Here is a 16,559-nt window from a genome sequence, read left to right on the forward strand (position 1 = left end):
TTTTTTTTTTTTTTCAATTTTAAGAGGGAGTGGCAATTCCCAACCACAGGTTCACTTGCCAAATGTCTAGGGCTGGGCTTCACCAAAGCTGAGAGTTCAGAAGGCAGCCAAGGTCTCCAGTGTGGGTAGAAGAAGCCCAATTCCTTGAACCATTGCCATGGCCTCCCAGGGTCTGCAAAAGCAGGAAGCTGGAGTGGGAGCTAGGTAACAGAGCAAGGTATTGAAGCCAGGCCCTCCAGGCGTGTTTACTGCTGGGCGGAATGGCTGTTCCTCCGGTCAGCTCTTCAGTCTGAGAGGAGCTTCGATGTCCACAGAACGTGCCCCTGTGCTCGGCCCCCGTGCAGCACCTCCAACGTGGACATCTGCGAAGTGAGCAAGTAGGGGTGCAGTGGTAGAGTTAGTGCAGTGGATGCTCAGTGCTGAAAAACAAATCCACTGCTCCGTGGTAGTGAGGCTATGGTTGTTGAAAGTGAGGCAGGCAATGCCAAGACTGTGGTCCCCTGAGGACAGCAGTGACGGAACGTTCAGTGGAGGGTCTGGGAGCCAGGAACGGCAGCCCCTGCTGCTTCCCTTCCTCCTGCTTTGTGGCCGATGCTCCTGCGGTGAGTAGGACAGGCAGTGCTTGTCCACGCTGGCCCCATGCAACTGAGCTGCTGAGTGACAGTGACAAGACGCTAGGCCTGGGGCAGGCATCTCAGGTCTCTGTATGGTGAGCATCTGTGTTGAGGGATGGGAAAACCATCCCTGGGCTATTTGCACCCAGACAGACACTCACAGTTTCCAGGGATGAACGGGGACATTTCTAAATCTGTCTTGGCTGTTCACTCACTTTATCTTTGGCCATGGAATGCTGACAAATACTCAATACGGTTGAATGACCTTCTGTAGGTCAGAGCAGGCTCTGTCCTGATTGAGTTTAGAAAACTCATAAATCTGGCCCAGCTTTCGATTTGTCAGACAGACGGTGTTTATCAGCGGGCCCCGTTCTTTGTCTCCCCACCTACCTGAGGCTCCAGCTCCTCCCCACTCCTCAAACTAGCCAAGGCTGCTTTGTGCACCCGTGTCAGTCTCTGTGTAGACGGAGGCTTGCATCAGCTCGTGATAGTAGGATAGTGATGACACAGACCCAGCACTGCGCTCATCATAGCAGGGGACTCGTCACCTTGAACTTGCACAGTCTTAAAAAATAAATAAGATAGGATAGGTGACAACAGCTGAAAGATCCAGAAGGAATTTGAGTTTCAAAAGTTGGACGGAGCCGCCGATCCAGTCTCAGCTGGCCTCATTCCCTTTCTCTAACAGCTTAGCGGACCAGATAACAAAAGATGCTTGTGCAGCTGGTTTTCTTCAAGCTAGAGAATTTTAGAGCAACAAAGGAAACTGGAGATTATCTTTACAGATGAGGAAACCGACGTCCAAAGAAATGAAGTGACTTCTCCAAGGTCAAGGAGATATTTTTGTGGCCAGAGCCAAGATAAGAATAAAGCTGCTCCCAGCACCTCCATTATGTTAGTCAGTTTTGTATTCTTTGGAGTTAGCCTTGCAGAAAATGTTTTTGCAAGCCCTGCTGTGCTTGAAGTGTGGTTCAGGTTTTTCTGGGTCCATGGACCTGAGTAAGCCATGAACTCAAGCAGCCTCCGTCCAGTGAGGACAGCAGTCAGCAAGACGGCAAGGCAACAGAACATGCACAGAATCCGGTGACGTTAGCACCAACTGAAGTGTGTAAGAGAATGTGCTGGTAGAGGGGACAGGGGAGCCGTTCCCAGAGGAGCCGTGGGAAGAGCAGAGAGGGCCCATCGCCCCTTCCTTGCATTCAGAGGCTTGTGGGCGGAGCCCCACCTCTACCACCAGCCTGCGGGATGGTGCTGACTGCTACCACTTGCCAGTCCTCCACTGAGTGGCTTCACCCACTTATTCCACTTGGTCCTCACCACACCTCACCACAAGTGAGCTAGTGCTCAAGGGAGGAAACCAAGAAGCAGGGAAACTAGGGGTTTGGTCCAAAGCTGCCCAAGTATTTGAAGGAAACTCTCTTAAGAGAACATCTCCTTCCCCTAGTGCGGAACATAGACGTCCTTGGGAGAGTTCAGAGTCAAGGTCACAATGCAAAGCGTGGGCTGTAGTTGCCTGGGCACTCTGCATTCTTACTATTGAGAGGAAGAATTTCATGACTTGGTCTTGAGTGGACAAAGCAGCGAGGCAGGGCCAGGTTTGGAATTTTCAAAGCCACAGTCGCACTGAATAGCGCTCCCGAAGGCTCAGAGGCCCCTCGTCAAAGGCGCTTTGTGTATTTTATGGTTGGTTGAGCTTTATGACCCAGAAGAATCCATTATTTGTTTTATTTATTGCAGGCCTCCAACACTAGGCTTTGCTCTTTCTTTAAACTTACAATGCTTATTGTGTGACAGAATTATTTTTCATTTTTCTTTTTCTTTGAGAGCCTTGGAAGCCTGTTAGGAAATTTCCAGTACAAGCTTTTGGGGGAGATCCCAGCACTCGGGCTGGGCATCTGGGAGAGATAGACAAGGCCTCATTGCAGCGTGGGGGAAGGGGAGATTACCTGGCCAAGCATCGTTTCAGGTTGTGGCAGAAGGAGATTAGCTCCAATTTATCGCCGCTCACATTCTCCTGTTTCCCCTCAGTTTTCAGAGTGTCATGGAAATGATATTTGTGAATCCCAGGGGCCTCTCACAGTGGTGTCAGTTTAGAGATCTTCCCAGATACATCTAAATGTGGACATAAAATGTAATGGGAAGAAATTGAAAAAATATCTGTTTCTTGATTCTTTATTACTGTGGAGTTAAGAAAGCTATTTCTCATGCTGTTTCATAAATTTGAATCCAAATGTATACGTTAATATGTATTCAGATGACTTTGGGATGATTCAGACATGCAGGCATTTTAAAATAAAGTTTGTCAATTTTCTGGCAATTGATAGATGGATATTAAGATGATGTGTATATACGTACCTAGCCTGTGTACATATACTGAATTGTTGAAATACACTGAATTGTTGAAATTGAGCCTAAGTGAACTATGATGAAAAGTTAAAATACGGAAGTGCGTGATGAATACTTGGTATTTGAGTTGGTATTTGGATTTAAAAATACAAACACAAGTGAAATTAATCTGTAGCTGCTTATCCCATTTGTATTTTGCCTAAATTAAATTTGAATCTGACAGTGACAAAGATAGATTTTTTTCCCCCAGGTCTCATGCTCTTCTGTGACAGAGACACATGCAGGTAGGTTTCAGACTCTAAAAGAAATTATTGCCCGACCCCAAGAAAATGCCCTTAATTTCATGGAATGGATTGTGAGGTAGGAATGCTCACAGGGAATGGATGGCATATGTGGCGTGAGCTTGTTTCCTCCTATTTCTATTATTTTGACTAAATGGGGCCCATTACATAATTCTTGCCAGGGTGCGGTTGGGTTTAGGATGCTTCGTTGGTCGGGCATAATCTGTTCTGATTCAGAAACACTCTTACCGCCTCGTACCCCCTCAATCTTGTGTAGAGAGAAAGCCCAGTTAGAATATAGGAGTGGGGAACCTTTTTCTCTACCAAAGGCTTATAACATCATTCGAAGACCATAAAAAAATTATCAAGTTAAAAATTAGCCAGCTGTAGAGGGAATAAATTTCAAGTCTCACCTGCGGCTGCCTTGGCTCAGACAGACCAAAAGATTTCACAGACCTCATATGTCCTGTGGGCCAGACGTTCCCCACCCCTAAAAGATTTGGTCTAAGCCACCGCAAAGGAAAGACGGTATCCCTGAAGGTAGGACTTCAGTGAGCTCCCTGATTTCTTGTGAGTGAGTATTAACCTCAGGACCAAGCCCCCTGAGCATTCTCAGGGTTTCTCAGGGGCACAAGTGCTCACTGCTCAATGCAGGCTCTCAAAGCTCCATAGCCTTTCCTGGAGCATCTGAGAGGTGCCTGCAGAGATGCCTGGTAGCAGTGTTCAGCCCTGTCACCGGGTCAGGGGGTGTGGGTGTGGAGAATCTTTTGGGGTATCTCAAATCTCAGGCAGCAGAAGAGCTCGCCTGCTGGATAAACACTTGACTGAAAGGTGGTCCATTAGGACAAAGTTCTTCATGAAGTAGGGTGCAGAAGAGCTCCTTGGGGAAACTGAAAAATTCTTAGGCATTACCTACCTGAGTTGCTGACTCCCAAGGTTCGATGTAAAGAATTACCTCAACGTTGGGGGCTGCTCTTGAGTTAGATTTCTCAGGGTTAACTTAAGTGATTAATGATCAAGTGTTCTGGGATTCAGCGATTCCGAGGCCCCGGGAGGCAATGCCTGTGTTCACTAAAGAGGCCAAAGATGGCCAGCGCCGTGGCTCACTTGGCTAATCCTCCACCTGCGGCGCCTGCACCCCGGGTTCTAGTCCTGGTTGGGGCGCCGGTTCTAGTCCCGGTCGCTCCTCTTCCATTCCAGCTCTCTGCTGTGGCCCAGGAGTGCAGTGGAGGATGGCCCAAGTGCTTGGGCCCTGCACCTGCATGGGAGACCAGGAGGAAGCACCTAGCTCCTGGCTTCGGATCAGCACAGCGCACCGGCCATAGCGGCCACTTGTGGGGGTGAACCAACAGAAAAGGAAGACCTTTCTCTCTGTCTCTCTCTCTCACTGTCTATCAAAAAAAAAAAAAAAAAAAAGGCCAAAGACAATGGCATAGTCTGGTGGAGCCTCTTAATAGAGCTGGAAGTTGGACAAAGCTCAATGGCTATGTGAAATTTAGATTGTAGCTAATACTGAATGTGATAAAACTTACCATTTCTGGATATTTGACCTAACAACAGTGGCATGTATGGCATGTATCACATCTGATGGTGGAATAACCAATAGTCATGGTTCAAGGTGATGAAATACATGAGGGCATGTTCCCTTGTCTAAAAGCATTCCCTGTTGCCCTCTGGACACAAAATAAGGTCGGCTCTTTCTTAGTTTTACTGTGGTCAGTGGAGCTGTCTCTAACTGGCCCTGGCACTGATCTTGGATGTGACTGTTAACTTCACTTGGTCTGGTGTCCCTGGTCTCTACAACAGGAATGTGGGAGTGGATGATTGCAGGTTGCTTTTAGCTCTCATATTCCATTTGACCCAGTTAAATGCTTCTCATTATTACATGACTGGAAATAGGCCAGGTCAAATGATGTCCCCTCAAGCATAACCATCAGAGACAGCTGTACACTGTCAAGATGGATATTAGACTGTTCAACTTATCATCATTAGTCCCGTAGTCTTAGAATAGGGATGCATTGTAGTTCATATCTGTCATAGTTAGCATTTGGAAGTCTCAAAGCCTGTGAGATTATTCACATATTTATTCCTCTGTACTGCATATGCCATCCAACGCCTCCCCTTCATCATGTGTCTGTGACAATATATTGAACAGAAAATCTCCATCACCTGACTCTGACAGAGTGTATTATTTACAGTGGTGTCAAAATGTGTTGCTGATAATTGACTGGGTTCATAATAAACCAACCTCAATCTCTGCTTCTTATATTCCTTCTCACTGGTAAATCCTCCACTTGAGTTCCTTCCATCAGCAGCTTCTTCATTATTTAAAGAGAAAGGGAACACACACCAGACGGTGCAGGAGTTATATTTTAGGCTAATTCTTTTATCTTGTGAAGGTCTCTCCCTCTCTCTGACTTAGGATTTTGCTGTGCTAATTAAGGGTAAGGGAAATCAACTCAACCAGACTCAGTTTCCAAACCAAACAGAATATACTTCTCAGTTTTGCCCAACTTTGGGCAAATGACAGTAATGACTAGGAGCTGCCTGGCCAATTGGATTTTTTTTTCCTCATTTTTCTTCTTAGTATCTGAGCAGCCTCAAGAAAACTGCTAGCCCTCTGAGGATTGTAATTGTAACTTCCGTAAAATAGGAATACCAATAAAATTTAAAGCATAGGAGTATTGGGGCTGTGAATCACATAATTCTTATAAAGAACTGAATCCAAACAACCACCAGCATAACCTGGTTAACACAAATAGAAAGCGTTCACCAATAGATAGCCCCCTAAAATCTTCCTACAGCAGAATGGGTTCAGAATTGAGCTCGCGGAGTGGTGGTAGCCGCCGTCTGCTCAGGGAGCAGAGACCTGCACTGTTCAGCCTTCCACTCATCTCTCCAAGCATACCCTTATTGTTGTTTCACTTTCCAAGGCTCTTGAGGCTTCCTGTATGTGGGAACTTCAAAGAGTTAGTGGAAAAATGAAATGAAAAGTTACTTATTTTGGTGCAAAGGATTTTTCAAATCCATGCCTAGTTTTTTCATAGTAAGCATTTCCCATGAACTTTTTGGGGACCCCCCCCCCCCAGACACATGCCATGCCTGGTTTTCACCTAACCGGAAGTAGAGCTTCTGGTTTTTATTGTGTGATACAATAAATCATATGTATTATGTCTTTTTTGTTAAAGATTTATTTATTTCTTTGAAAGACGGAGTTACAGAGGTAGAGACAGAGAGAGGTCCTCCATCCGCTGGTCCACTCCCCAGATGGCCACAATGGCTGGAGCTGTGCCGAGCTGAAGCCAGGAGCCAGGAGCCCCCTCGGGGTCTCCCACGTGGGTGCAGGGGCCCAAGAACTTGGGCCATCCTCTACTGCCTTCCCAGGCCATAGCAGAGAGCTGGATGGGAAGTGGAGCAGCCAGGACTTGAACCAGTGCCCACATGGAATACCAGCACTGCAGGCCAGGGATTTACCCACTGAGCCACAGTGCCAGCCCTGTATTATGTCTTACCAGTAGACTCTGTTGGATTATAAGCCAGCGAAGCCAGAAATGTGGATTCCTGTGCCCCAGCTCAATGAAGTGAGAGTTTCATGGCTCATCTCCAGCTAGTGTGCCCCATCCGTGAGTATTCAGAAACATTTTGGACTATTGTTCACAAATCTCAATGAACAAAGCTTGTTCATGAAAAGTACTGATGCAGATAAGTATCTCTTTTTAATTCATTCCCTCTGGTGAAAAACCCTGCGTCTATATAAATTCTTAAAGATTAATGTGAGAATATTGTGCTGAAAGTATTTCTAGTTTGGCATGTAGAGTAGATTTGTGATTGTTAGCACCATGCCTTGGTCTTGTGGAAGAAAAACACCATTATCTGTTAGTAGAATGCAGTAACAAAAGGAAACAGTGCTTAAGTCTGGGCCCAGTGACAGAGATCTATTGAATATCTATCATGTGCCTTTAATTCTAGCCATTTTACAACTTTTCTCACAATCTTGATTTCTAACAACCTCTCAGAGGCTTAGGCACTTACCTTAAAATGAGAAGGTAGAACTCAATCAAATCTATGACTCTGTTCTCTTTGCAATCAATCGTTCTTGCTTTTTAAAGATCCTTAGAAATATTTCTAAAATCTCATTTGCTGAGCTTCCAAGGTAAGCCTTTTGTAATGAGTGAGCTCTTTGGTATTTAGTTGTCATCTAGATAGAGCATTTTTGTTTCTGGAGGGAGATGCGATCATCCTGCCTTTATTATGATTTCACTTTTCTTTTTTCCTTTAGAGTTTTACTTCATTTATTTGAAAAGCACAGTTACAGAGATAAAGATCCACAGAGAGAAATACATCTTTCATCTGCTGGTTTACTCCCCAAATGGTCTGAATGGCCAGGGCTGGGCCAGGCAGAAGCCAGGATCCTGGAACTCCATCTGGGTCTCCCACGTAGGTGGCAGGGGCCAAGTACTTGGGTCATCATTGTCTGCTTTCCCAGGTGCATTCGCAGGGAGATGGATTGGAAGTGGAGAATCTGGGACTCAAACCAGTGCTCCCATTTGGGATGCTGGCATCTCATGGGGTAGCTTAACGCACTGCAACACAATGATGGCCCCTTTGTGATTTCACTTCCTTTATTTGGGAAGACACAAGTGAAAGATTTGCCCTACTTGGGTCTCATAAAATGGTTCAGTTTTAGAGTGTGCAAAAATCCCATACAGTGAGTTAATCTAATGGATTGATGCAGCAGATGAAGAAATAGAAAGCACGGCTAACAACTACTCAGCTGGGATTTCCACCCCTAGTCCAGTGTTCCTTCTTAAGCACCATGCTGCCTTCTGCCTAGAATCATGAAAGGCATAAGCTTCCATGAAGCTCAGTTTCACTCACTCAAGGCAAATGATCAAGTGTGGTTGCAGGCGCTCAACTGGCCAGTCCGTAGTTGTTGGTCTTTCTGTTTTGCATTCTTCTGTAAATGCTATTTCTGCACTGCTTCCGGCTCAAGTTAAAATGCTCCTTCTCCCCTTGAGCATCCAGGGCCGGCCCCCCACTCCTGCATCACATACCTGAGTGATACCCAGATAATCTGAAAGGGAGTTTGGCTCTTGTCTAGAATTTGCAGTCTTTGCTGGGCACTTTGCTGACTCTATCATACTTGTGAGCTTTCTAGAGTTCTGGGATGGCAAACATACAGGCCACGGTATTTGTAACAGCTAGTATTGTATTGAGAAAAATTAAGAGGACTTAACAGATTAAACTATCTTCAGTATCACTTTGCTGGCCATCAGCACAGGGTGGTATAGAGCTTAAAGTGTTTTGTGCGCATTTATGTTTGAGCCACAACTGCATTCCTTCTAGACGTGGCAGGTGGAATTGTTCATAAACCTATCACTTTCAGCCATCTGGAGTTTAGCCTGCCATGGGTGATAGGGTAATAGTTTGGCATGTTAGAAGCTGAAAACCACTTTAGCCAGAGTATCTGAAATCTTCAGGAATAGACATGTGAGTGTTTCTGTGAGAACTTGGACATTAAAGTGAATATTACATTTTTGGGTTTATGTTGGCTTTTGTCTCTTGGTTTTTTATTTCATTGAGCATCTTTCTAAGTCATGGATGTTAATAATCTACAAAGCACAGGAAAGTAAATGAGTTGAGTTAAGCTTGACCCTAGGGAATGCAGGATAAATCCTATTGTGTGTTAAGAAAGCCCTGTCTACAATGGCCTTGGTAGGATGACTTAAATCAGAGCTCTTGTTGAGGGTGGTTGCGGAGGTATTTGACTTGGGTGACTAGAAGCCCAAGGGGAAGGCTGAGTGAATGGGCCCCAGATGCACTTGTTGGTATCCAATGTGACTATAGAAAGGGCAGTCTCAGCATCTCAGGCCTCTGGTTCCCACTGCCTGAAACCAGTGCTTTGTCCGGCACTTGTCTCGACCGAGTGTTTGCCTTTGCTTTCCTCTCCTCTGTGACAGTAGAGGCCCTGAAAAGGCAGTGGAGGAGAAGATCGCTATGTGGCAGTGGTCACTTTCTTCTAATCTGAACCTCATGGAAGGCCCCTGCCGCCTCGCCAGACAGCCTCTTTCATCTCTTGATTCCGAGGTGTGTCTCCAGGTCAGCCCGGCGGGTAAGTGCGCAGTGCCTACTCAGCTGAAAGAGCAAGTTTCCCTAGTTGATGGGGAGTCACAGGAGCTGCAGTGGAAGTGGGAAGTGGGAGCTGGGCTTGAGCTTTTGTCTGGATTTAGCACGGATGTGCAAAGATGGCTGTTGTCACGGAGTGAGAGAATTTGTGGATCAACCCCATTTGCTTGCTTTCAAAGTGCAGCAGTAGCTTGTGACACTTGAGGGCTGCAGTTAAGCTTGTTTAGGAACCCCTTCTCTTCCCTCTGTTTGCCCCCAGAGAACCTATGTTCTGATGATATTGCTGCACACCTAGCCACCCCTGGACTAGGGTACTGTCAGAACTCGGTCTACTACGTGTTGAAGGAGAACGCATGAGCCTATTAGATTCCACTTGGAATCTAAGATGGTGAACAATATTATCCAAAGGCCAAACTCTGTAAAATGTTTAGACCAGGAAGGAGAAAGGGAAAATTTTAAAAGTTTGAATTGGTCTGTGTACATGTGTATGCACAGAGACCCTTTACAAAGGTCATGGGAACAGGCTTAAAAGACAAGTGTGTTCCAGCACAAAACCTTACTGAGATCCATGTGTAGGACTTTTTGTAATATACGTTTGCTTGAATTTGTTGAAGGCCATTCTAGGCATGAATTTCAAAAAGACTTGTACCAAAATAAACTTATCTTTTAATTCCATTTCCCATGAACTTTTTGATGGACCCTTGAATATCTGTACTTGTTTTTAGGACGTGTAAAATATTGACTTGTGTACTCCCATTGTGTGTGTGTGTGTGTGTGTGTGTGTGTTGTGCCTATGAAGGACTCTGCACTGTGCTGTGGGGGTGGATGTGGTGGTATAAGCCCCCTTCTCCAGGAATCTGGGCAGCATGTGGTATCATAAGCCATTTAGTAGGTGGGCATTGCGGCACAGCCACTTACGGCACAGCTTGAGAGACCTGCATCCCCTAGTGAAGTCTCTGGAATTGAGTCCTGGCTCCACTACCCATCTAGCTTCCTGCTAATGCTCAGCCCTAGGGGTCAGCAGATGATGGCCCAAGTACTTTGGTCCCTGCCACCCACGTTAGAGACCTGGATTGGAAGTCTGGCTTAGGCCCGGCCCGGCTCTGTCTGTTGCAGACATTTGGGGGAATGACAAAGCAGACAGAAGATCTGTTTGTCTGCCTCTGTCTCCCCCTGCATTAATAAACTTAAAGAAGATAAAGCCATAGTCACATGGGATGCCTCCCTTTTTCTGTGGTTTGGTGGTTGCTGGAGGAGAGTTTGATCCTGAAATTTTGGGAGAGAACAGAGGCTGGGACCAAATGGTAGCTGTGCTTTGTTTCTTTTTCCTGAAAGGCAGTGATAACACTGTTGGGTGTTGCACCTGCTTTTAGAGAAGGACCAGTCTGGTCGCCCATTGCCTGTGGTAGCCAGGAAGAGCAGATTGTGCTTGTGAGGTGTGGACATTCCTGGTGGCTCTGACTCCGTGCCGGGCTCGGGCATGCGTGCTCCCGACCCTGCAGGTGCAGGTCATCATGGCTGTGTATTTGTCTCTTCCCCAAACTCAGGACACATGCACAGCAGTAAATTCTTCATTTGCCAGAGTTAATCACAGCCAGGCTGTTGCTCCTATCATTCCAACTGCCCTTTGGGAAAGCCTTGAAAATATAGAAGGGATTTGTTCTCCAGGAAATAAGTTCAACACACCAGATCAGTGAGACTACACAGAGGGAGAGCTTGGAGGCAGGGTCCCTCCTTGGGTAATATCTTATTCTGTTCCTGCTAAGCATCAAATTTAAGACTCTTTACCTCACCACCAACAGACTGGTCACGGCTTGGAGCAGAGGGAAGTGGTGAAAAGGCCTTGTTGGTTTATTTCCTCATTCAATATTTTCTAAAATAAAACTGTACAGAAGAAAATGTAATAAATGTTATTCATGTTCCCACAACGAGATATAAAAAGGGGCTAACATTTTTTATCATACCGACTTCAGATAATTTTTATTACATTAAGAAATAAAATACTGAGAAATAAATGAAGTTGGTTACAGTCCTCTCCGTAGCCCCATCCCCCCCGACATTGGTGCCTCCAAACAGATACTGTCATGTATTTTGAAGGCCTAACAGTGATACTAAATATCCTTTCACTACAGAGGTATTTTCACAACCATAAACCATATGGACCACTTTTTTTTTTTAATTTGACAGGTAGAGTTGTAGACAGAGAGACAGAGAGAAAGATCTTCCTTCCATTGGTTCACCCCCCAAATGGCTGCTAAGGCCGGCGCTGTGCCAATCCAAAGCCAGGAGCCAGGTGCTTTTTCCTGGTCTCCCATGCGGGTGCATTGCCCAAGGACTTGGGCCATCCTCCACTGCTCTCCTGGGCCACAGCAGAGAGCTGGACTGGAAGAGGAGCAACTGGGACTAGAACCCGGCACCAATGGAACACTGTTTTAATACCTTTAAAACTTTTTATAAAACATGAGGCCTTTTTAGAATTTGTTTTCCTTCAGTCAGCTTTGTGGTTTTTTAAAGATTTTTTTATTTTAAAGGCAGAGTGACATGGAGAGGGAAAGACAGGGAGAGAAAGGAAGAGAGCTGGCATATGCTGTTTTATTTCCCAGGTGCCTGCAGTAGCCAGGGCTGGGCCAGGATGAAGCCAGGAGCCAGAAACTCCTTTCTGTTCTCCCACCTGGGTAGCAGGGACCTGAGTCCTTGGGCTATCTAATGCTGCTTTCTTGTGACTGGGAAGCAGATCCCAAGCAGAGCAGCTGAGACTCGAACCGGCATTCTGTTAGCGGATGCCACTATTGCAAGTTGGAGCCTTAACCCGCTGTACTGCAGTACTGGCCCCAGCTTGTGTTCTTGAGAACTTCCCATGATTCTGCATATACACAGCGTTCATTCATTTTTTTTTTTTTAATTTGACAGTTAGACAGTGAGAGAGAAAGAAAGGTCTTCCTTCCTTTGGTTCACCCCCCAAATGGCCGCTATAGCCAGCGCTGCACTGACCCGAAGCCAGGAGCCAGGTGCTTTTCCTGGTCTCCCACGCAGGTACAGGCACCCAAGAACTTGGGCCATGCTCCACTGCCCTCCCAGGCCACAGCAGAGAGCTGGACTGGAAGAGGAGCAACCGGTACTAGAACCCGGCGCCTATATGGGATGCCGGCGCTGCAAGTGGAGGATTAACCAAGTGAGCCATGGCACCAGCCCCGCGTTCATTCATTTTAACACACAGAAATAATGCACTTATGTCTCCACTCCTGTACAGTTGGTCGTTGATAGATTTTTGCCACTCTGAGTACAACTGCAGCTCACAGCTGTGCATATCCAACCCATGACATAGGTACATGAGGGTTTTTGGCTTGTTTTTGGTTTTGAAGGCCATATACCTAAAACTGGCTTGCTTTCTCTTACTACCTGTTTCCTAATCACTTTCTGAAACTGCTGCAGTAATTTCCAATCCAAAGAGTTTTTGCGAGTTCTTTTTTCCTTCCATCTTTTCTAACACGTTGTGAATCCAGGCTTTGTTATGTTTTTACCTGTGTATTATTTTCACTTTATTATATTTTCTTTGTTCTTGATTTAGTGTTAGAAGGTTGCATATTTTCATTACTTTTTTGAAAGGTTTACTTTTACTGATTTTTTATTTTCCCACTTATGAATTTTAGCTCTTCTAAGTTCTGTGGGTTTACTCAGTTCTTGTATCTTCTTGATTTGTGGTTTAGCTTATTTACTTTCAAACTTCTCAGCTTAAAATGAATTCATTTCTACCTACAGATTTCTCTGGAAGTACTGTTTTATCTGTGTCACAACAGTTTTGCTGCTAACTCCTAAATATTCAAAGTTTAAATATTTTGTAATTTCCATTAGAATTTACTCTGTGATCCATAAATATTTTGAGTTTGCCTTTTTGTCTCTCAGTTATATAATTTTCTTGGCTTTTTGATTTTTTTTATTTAATTGCATGTTATCCTAAACATGATCTATTTGATAATTGATTCTTAAAAAATCTTAGAGTTCACTTGTATCCTAGCATGTGGTATATGTTTGTAAGCATATGATTTACATTTTTAAAAATTTTCTTCAAATCCCACACTTGTTTCTTCCACAGTTTTCCTCATCACAAAAAATGACAGCACTTTTTTGCTGCTTTTTTTGTCACTAAGGCCAAAAATCTCAGAACCTTCTTTGATTCCTCACTGTTTATGACACAGGTACACAGTTTATCAGTGTATCCAGTGGGTCCTGCCATTACTCAGAGCCTGACTGTGGCCATTGGAACCACGTCCGTCATTGGTGCCACAGCCATGGTTGATTCTGTAGAAGCCCCTGCTTCCCCGTAGGTAAACACTTCTACCCTTATTCAGAGCAGCCGAATGGTACTTGAAGTGCAGAAGTTGCGTGCTGGCACGTCCCTGCTCACAACCCTCAGAAGGCTTCCCATTTCTTCCACAGTGCAAGCCGCAGTCTGTGCCATGGCCTTCCCGTTGCCTCGTGGTGGGTGGTGGCGTTCTGTTCTCTCGCTGAATCCGTCTTAGGATCCTGTCTTCTCTCTGGGACATGAGCTGATGCCCCAAGGCCTTAGCACTTAGTGTGGATTGCTTACGTCACTCAGGCCTATTTGCAAAGGACTTGTTAACAGAAATGCCCTTCCTGACTATGCTGTGTAGAACAGCACGTCCCAAACACCTCCTTCTTACCTGGCTTGTTTTCATCATAGCCATCTGTCTGTCTTCCCTAGCTAGAAGGTGAACTCCATGACAGTAGGAATGTTGGCACTTTGATTCACTGCTCTACTGTAGGACCTAGCGGATTAGGGAGCAGCACTTGAATGAGGGGGTAGGAGAGGGTGTGAGTTCTGTGGAGACCTCGTATGTCAGTCTCACTAACTGTACTGCTTAATGCTCCAGATTAAAGTTTTTCCTCAATTACAAAAAAAAAAAAACCTTTTTAATTCTATTTTTCATGAACTTTTAAAAGCTTGTTTATTTACTTACTTGAGAGGGAGGCTGTCAAAAAGTGAGAACTATCATCTACTCTTTCACTTCCCAAATGTCCACACAATGATCAGAACCAGCCTGGCCTGAAGTGGGAATCCAGAAGCTCAATGCAAGTCTCCTATGTGGGCGGCGAGAGCCCAGTGACTTGAGCCATCCTCACTGCTTCCCAGGCTCTGCTTAGCAAGAATCTGGATTCAGGAGCCAGAGCCAGGCATTAAACCTAGGCACCCTGAAGTAGGATGTGGCCATCTCAACTCTCAAGCCAAGCACACACCCCGTTCCGAATGTTTGGTAGCCATCTATATGTTTCCCACTAAGGTGTTTTACTAAATTAAACTTGCAACAGTTCAAAATCCAATGGATGAACACAGAGTCTTGTGAAAAATCAGCTATTTATGCTCAACTCTCTAGGTGCCAACAATCCATATGATGACTTCGAGGGGCCGGACTATTGCAGCCAAAGAAATGGCAGCTTGAAGCGGCAAGGAGAAGAACCACTTGGAAATCTCATACTCACTTTTTCATGCTTTGGCTGGGAAGTGACACATGCTACCTCCACTCACAGCCCTGTGGCCAGATATGTGTTGTACTGTGCACTGGTATACATTTGTCTTTATTCATTATGCTCATAAGTTGGTGTGTGCCATAAGTTTCAGAACTTAGGAATTTCTTCAATTGTTGGAAAATTCTCCATAGCTACCTCTTTAAAATGCTTCACGGTTTTCCCTCTGTCTCCTAATTCTGAAAATCCATTTATATCCAAGAGGTTCCCTCCCTCCCTCAACTCTTCATGCTACACTGGAATCATTTCCTCAGTACTGTCTTCCACATTACCAATTTCCTCTTTACCCATGGGAACTCTTAATTGCATCTGAAGAGTTTTGAAATTTACATTACATTATTTCTACCTTCTAGTTTCTAACTGATTATATTATTAGTAACTTTTCTCAGTTTCTAGGTATATCTTTTGGTTTAATGCTGTTTTGTTTAAAAGGATATTTTCTCTTACTTTACATCTTTATTTTTTGCTTTTATTAAATAAATATAAAATTCATAGGTACAGCTTTTGGATTATAGCGATTCTTCCCCCCATAACCACTCTCCTACCCACAAACCATCCCATCTCCTATTCCCTCTTCCATCCCATTCTTCATTAAAATTCATTTTTAATTATCTTTATATACAGAAGGTCAACTTAGTATATACTAAGTAAAGATTTTGACAGTTTGCATCCTGCCAGACACATAAAGTATAAAGTACTGTTTGAAGACTAGTTTTACCATTAATTCGGAGTAACTCATTAAGGACAGAGGTCCCACATCTTTAAACATTTGAAGGTTTTCTGAGATTCTTGTATGCATCTTGTTCAAGAGTCAGATCATCCTGATTGTTGATGTTGTTGTTGGATATCTTTTTGTTTTGTTTTGTTTTGTTTTGTTTTGTTTTGTTTTTACTGTTTTTTTTTTTTCAAAGATTTATTTTGTTGATTTGGAAGACAGAGTTACAGAGAGAGGTAGAGACAGGGAGAAGGGTCTTCCATCAGCTGGTTCACTCCCCAGATGGCCACAACAGCCGGAGCTGTGCCGATCTGAAGTCAGGAGCCAGGAGCTTCCTCTGGGTCTCCCATGTGAGTGCCGGGGCCCATGCACTTGGGCCATCCTCCACTGCCTTCCTGGGCCACAGCAGAGAGCTGGACTGGAAGAGGAGCAGCTGAGACTAGAACTGGTGCCCATATGGGAGGCCGGTGCTTCAGGCCAGGGCTTTAGCCTGCTGTGCCACAGCGCCAGCCCCTCTTACTGGTTTTGAATTTCAGGTTGTGACTCATAGAGTGAAAATTGTCTTCAGAAAATTTAACTATCTAGCATGCTTCTGCAGATTTGTGGTAGCTTCCAGGTGACTGAGAATCTTAGGCCAGAAATAGGTTCTGCATTACTGGATGGGATTGCTGTCCTGGTGCACCATGAGATACCTGCAGATCCAGCACTCAGGAGCTTGTCACAGGTCTGATCTGTGTGCCTTTCTCTGTTCTTTCTGTCTCACATGTCCGTAGTGACAGAATCCACAGCCCAGTGCATTCTCAGTTCTTTTTCTCCAAGGTTGGAAAACCGTACCAGCTGGACACTTCATTTTATGGATCTGGTTTGTGACCATGACTCAGCATTCAATCCTTGATAGAACTTCTTGTTGTCTTTGTCCGTTTCTAACCTGCA

General features: G+C 44.8%; 1 protein-coding gene across 16 annotated transcripts in view; it reads left to right on the forward strand.

Moving 5' to 3' along the window:
* The window catches only part of LRMDA (leucine rich melanocyte differentiation associated), a 1,127,870-nt gene that overhangs the window by 1,016,378 nt on the left and 94,933 nt on the right, over nt 1-16,559 (forward strand). For 4 of the 16 annotated variants that reach the window (XR_011382445.1, XM_051823161.2, XM_051823165.2 and 1 more), the window contains one exon: nt 14,761-14,948. The exons of 11 other annotated variants lie outside the window; for them this stretch is intronic. Coding sequence is in view for 4 of the 5 variants with exons in the window: in XM_051823161.2 (XP_051679121.2) it covers nt 14,761-14,948 (188 nt within the window). In the remaining variant the exon portion in view is untranslated. Of the gene's footprint in view, nt 1-3,210; nt 3,245-14,760; nt 14,949-16,559 lie in introns of all 16 variants that reach the window. One more of the 16 variants, XM_070057884.1, reaches the window with a different exon arrangement.

The sequence above is a fragment of the Oryctolagus cuniculus genome, chromosome 15 (genome assembly GCF_964237555.1).
Source record: "Oryctolagus cuniculus chromosome 15, mOryCun1.1, whole genome shotgun sequence".
Lineage (NCBI taxonomy): Eukaryota > Metazoa > Chordata > Mammalia > Lagomorpha > Leporidae > Oryctolagus > Oryctolagus cuniculus.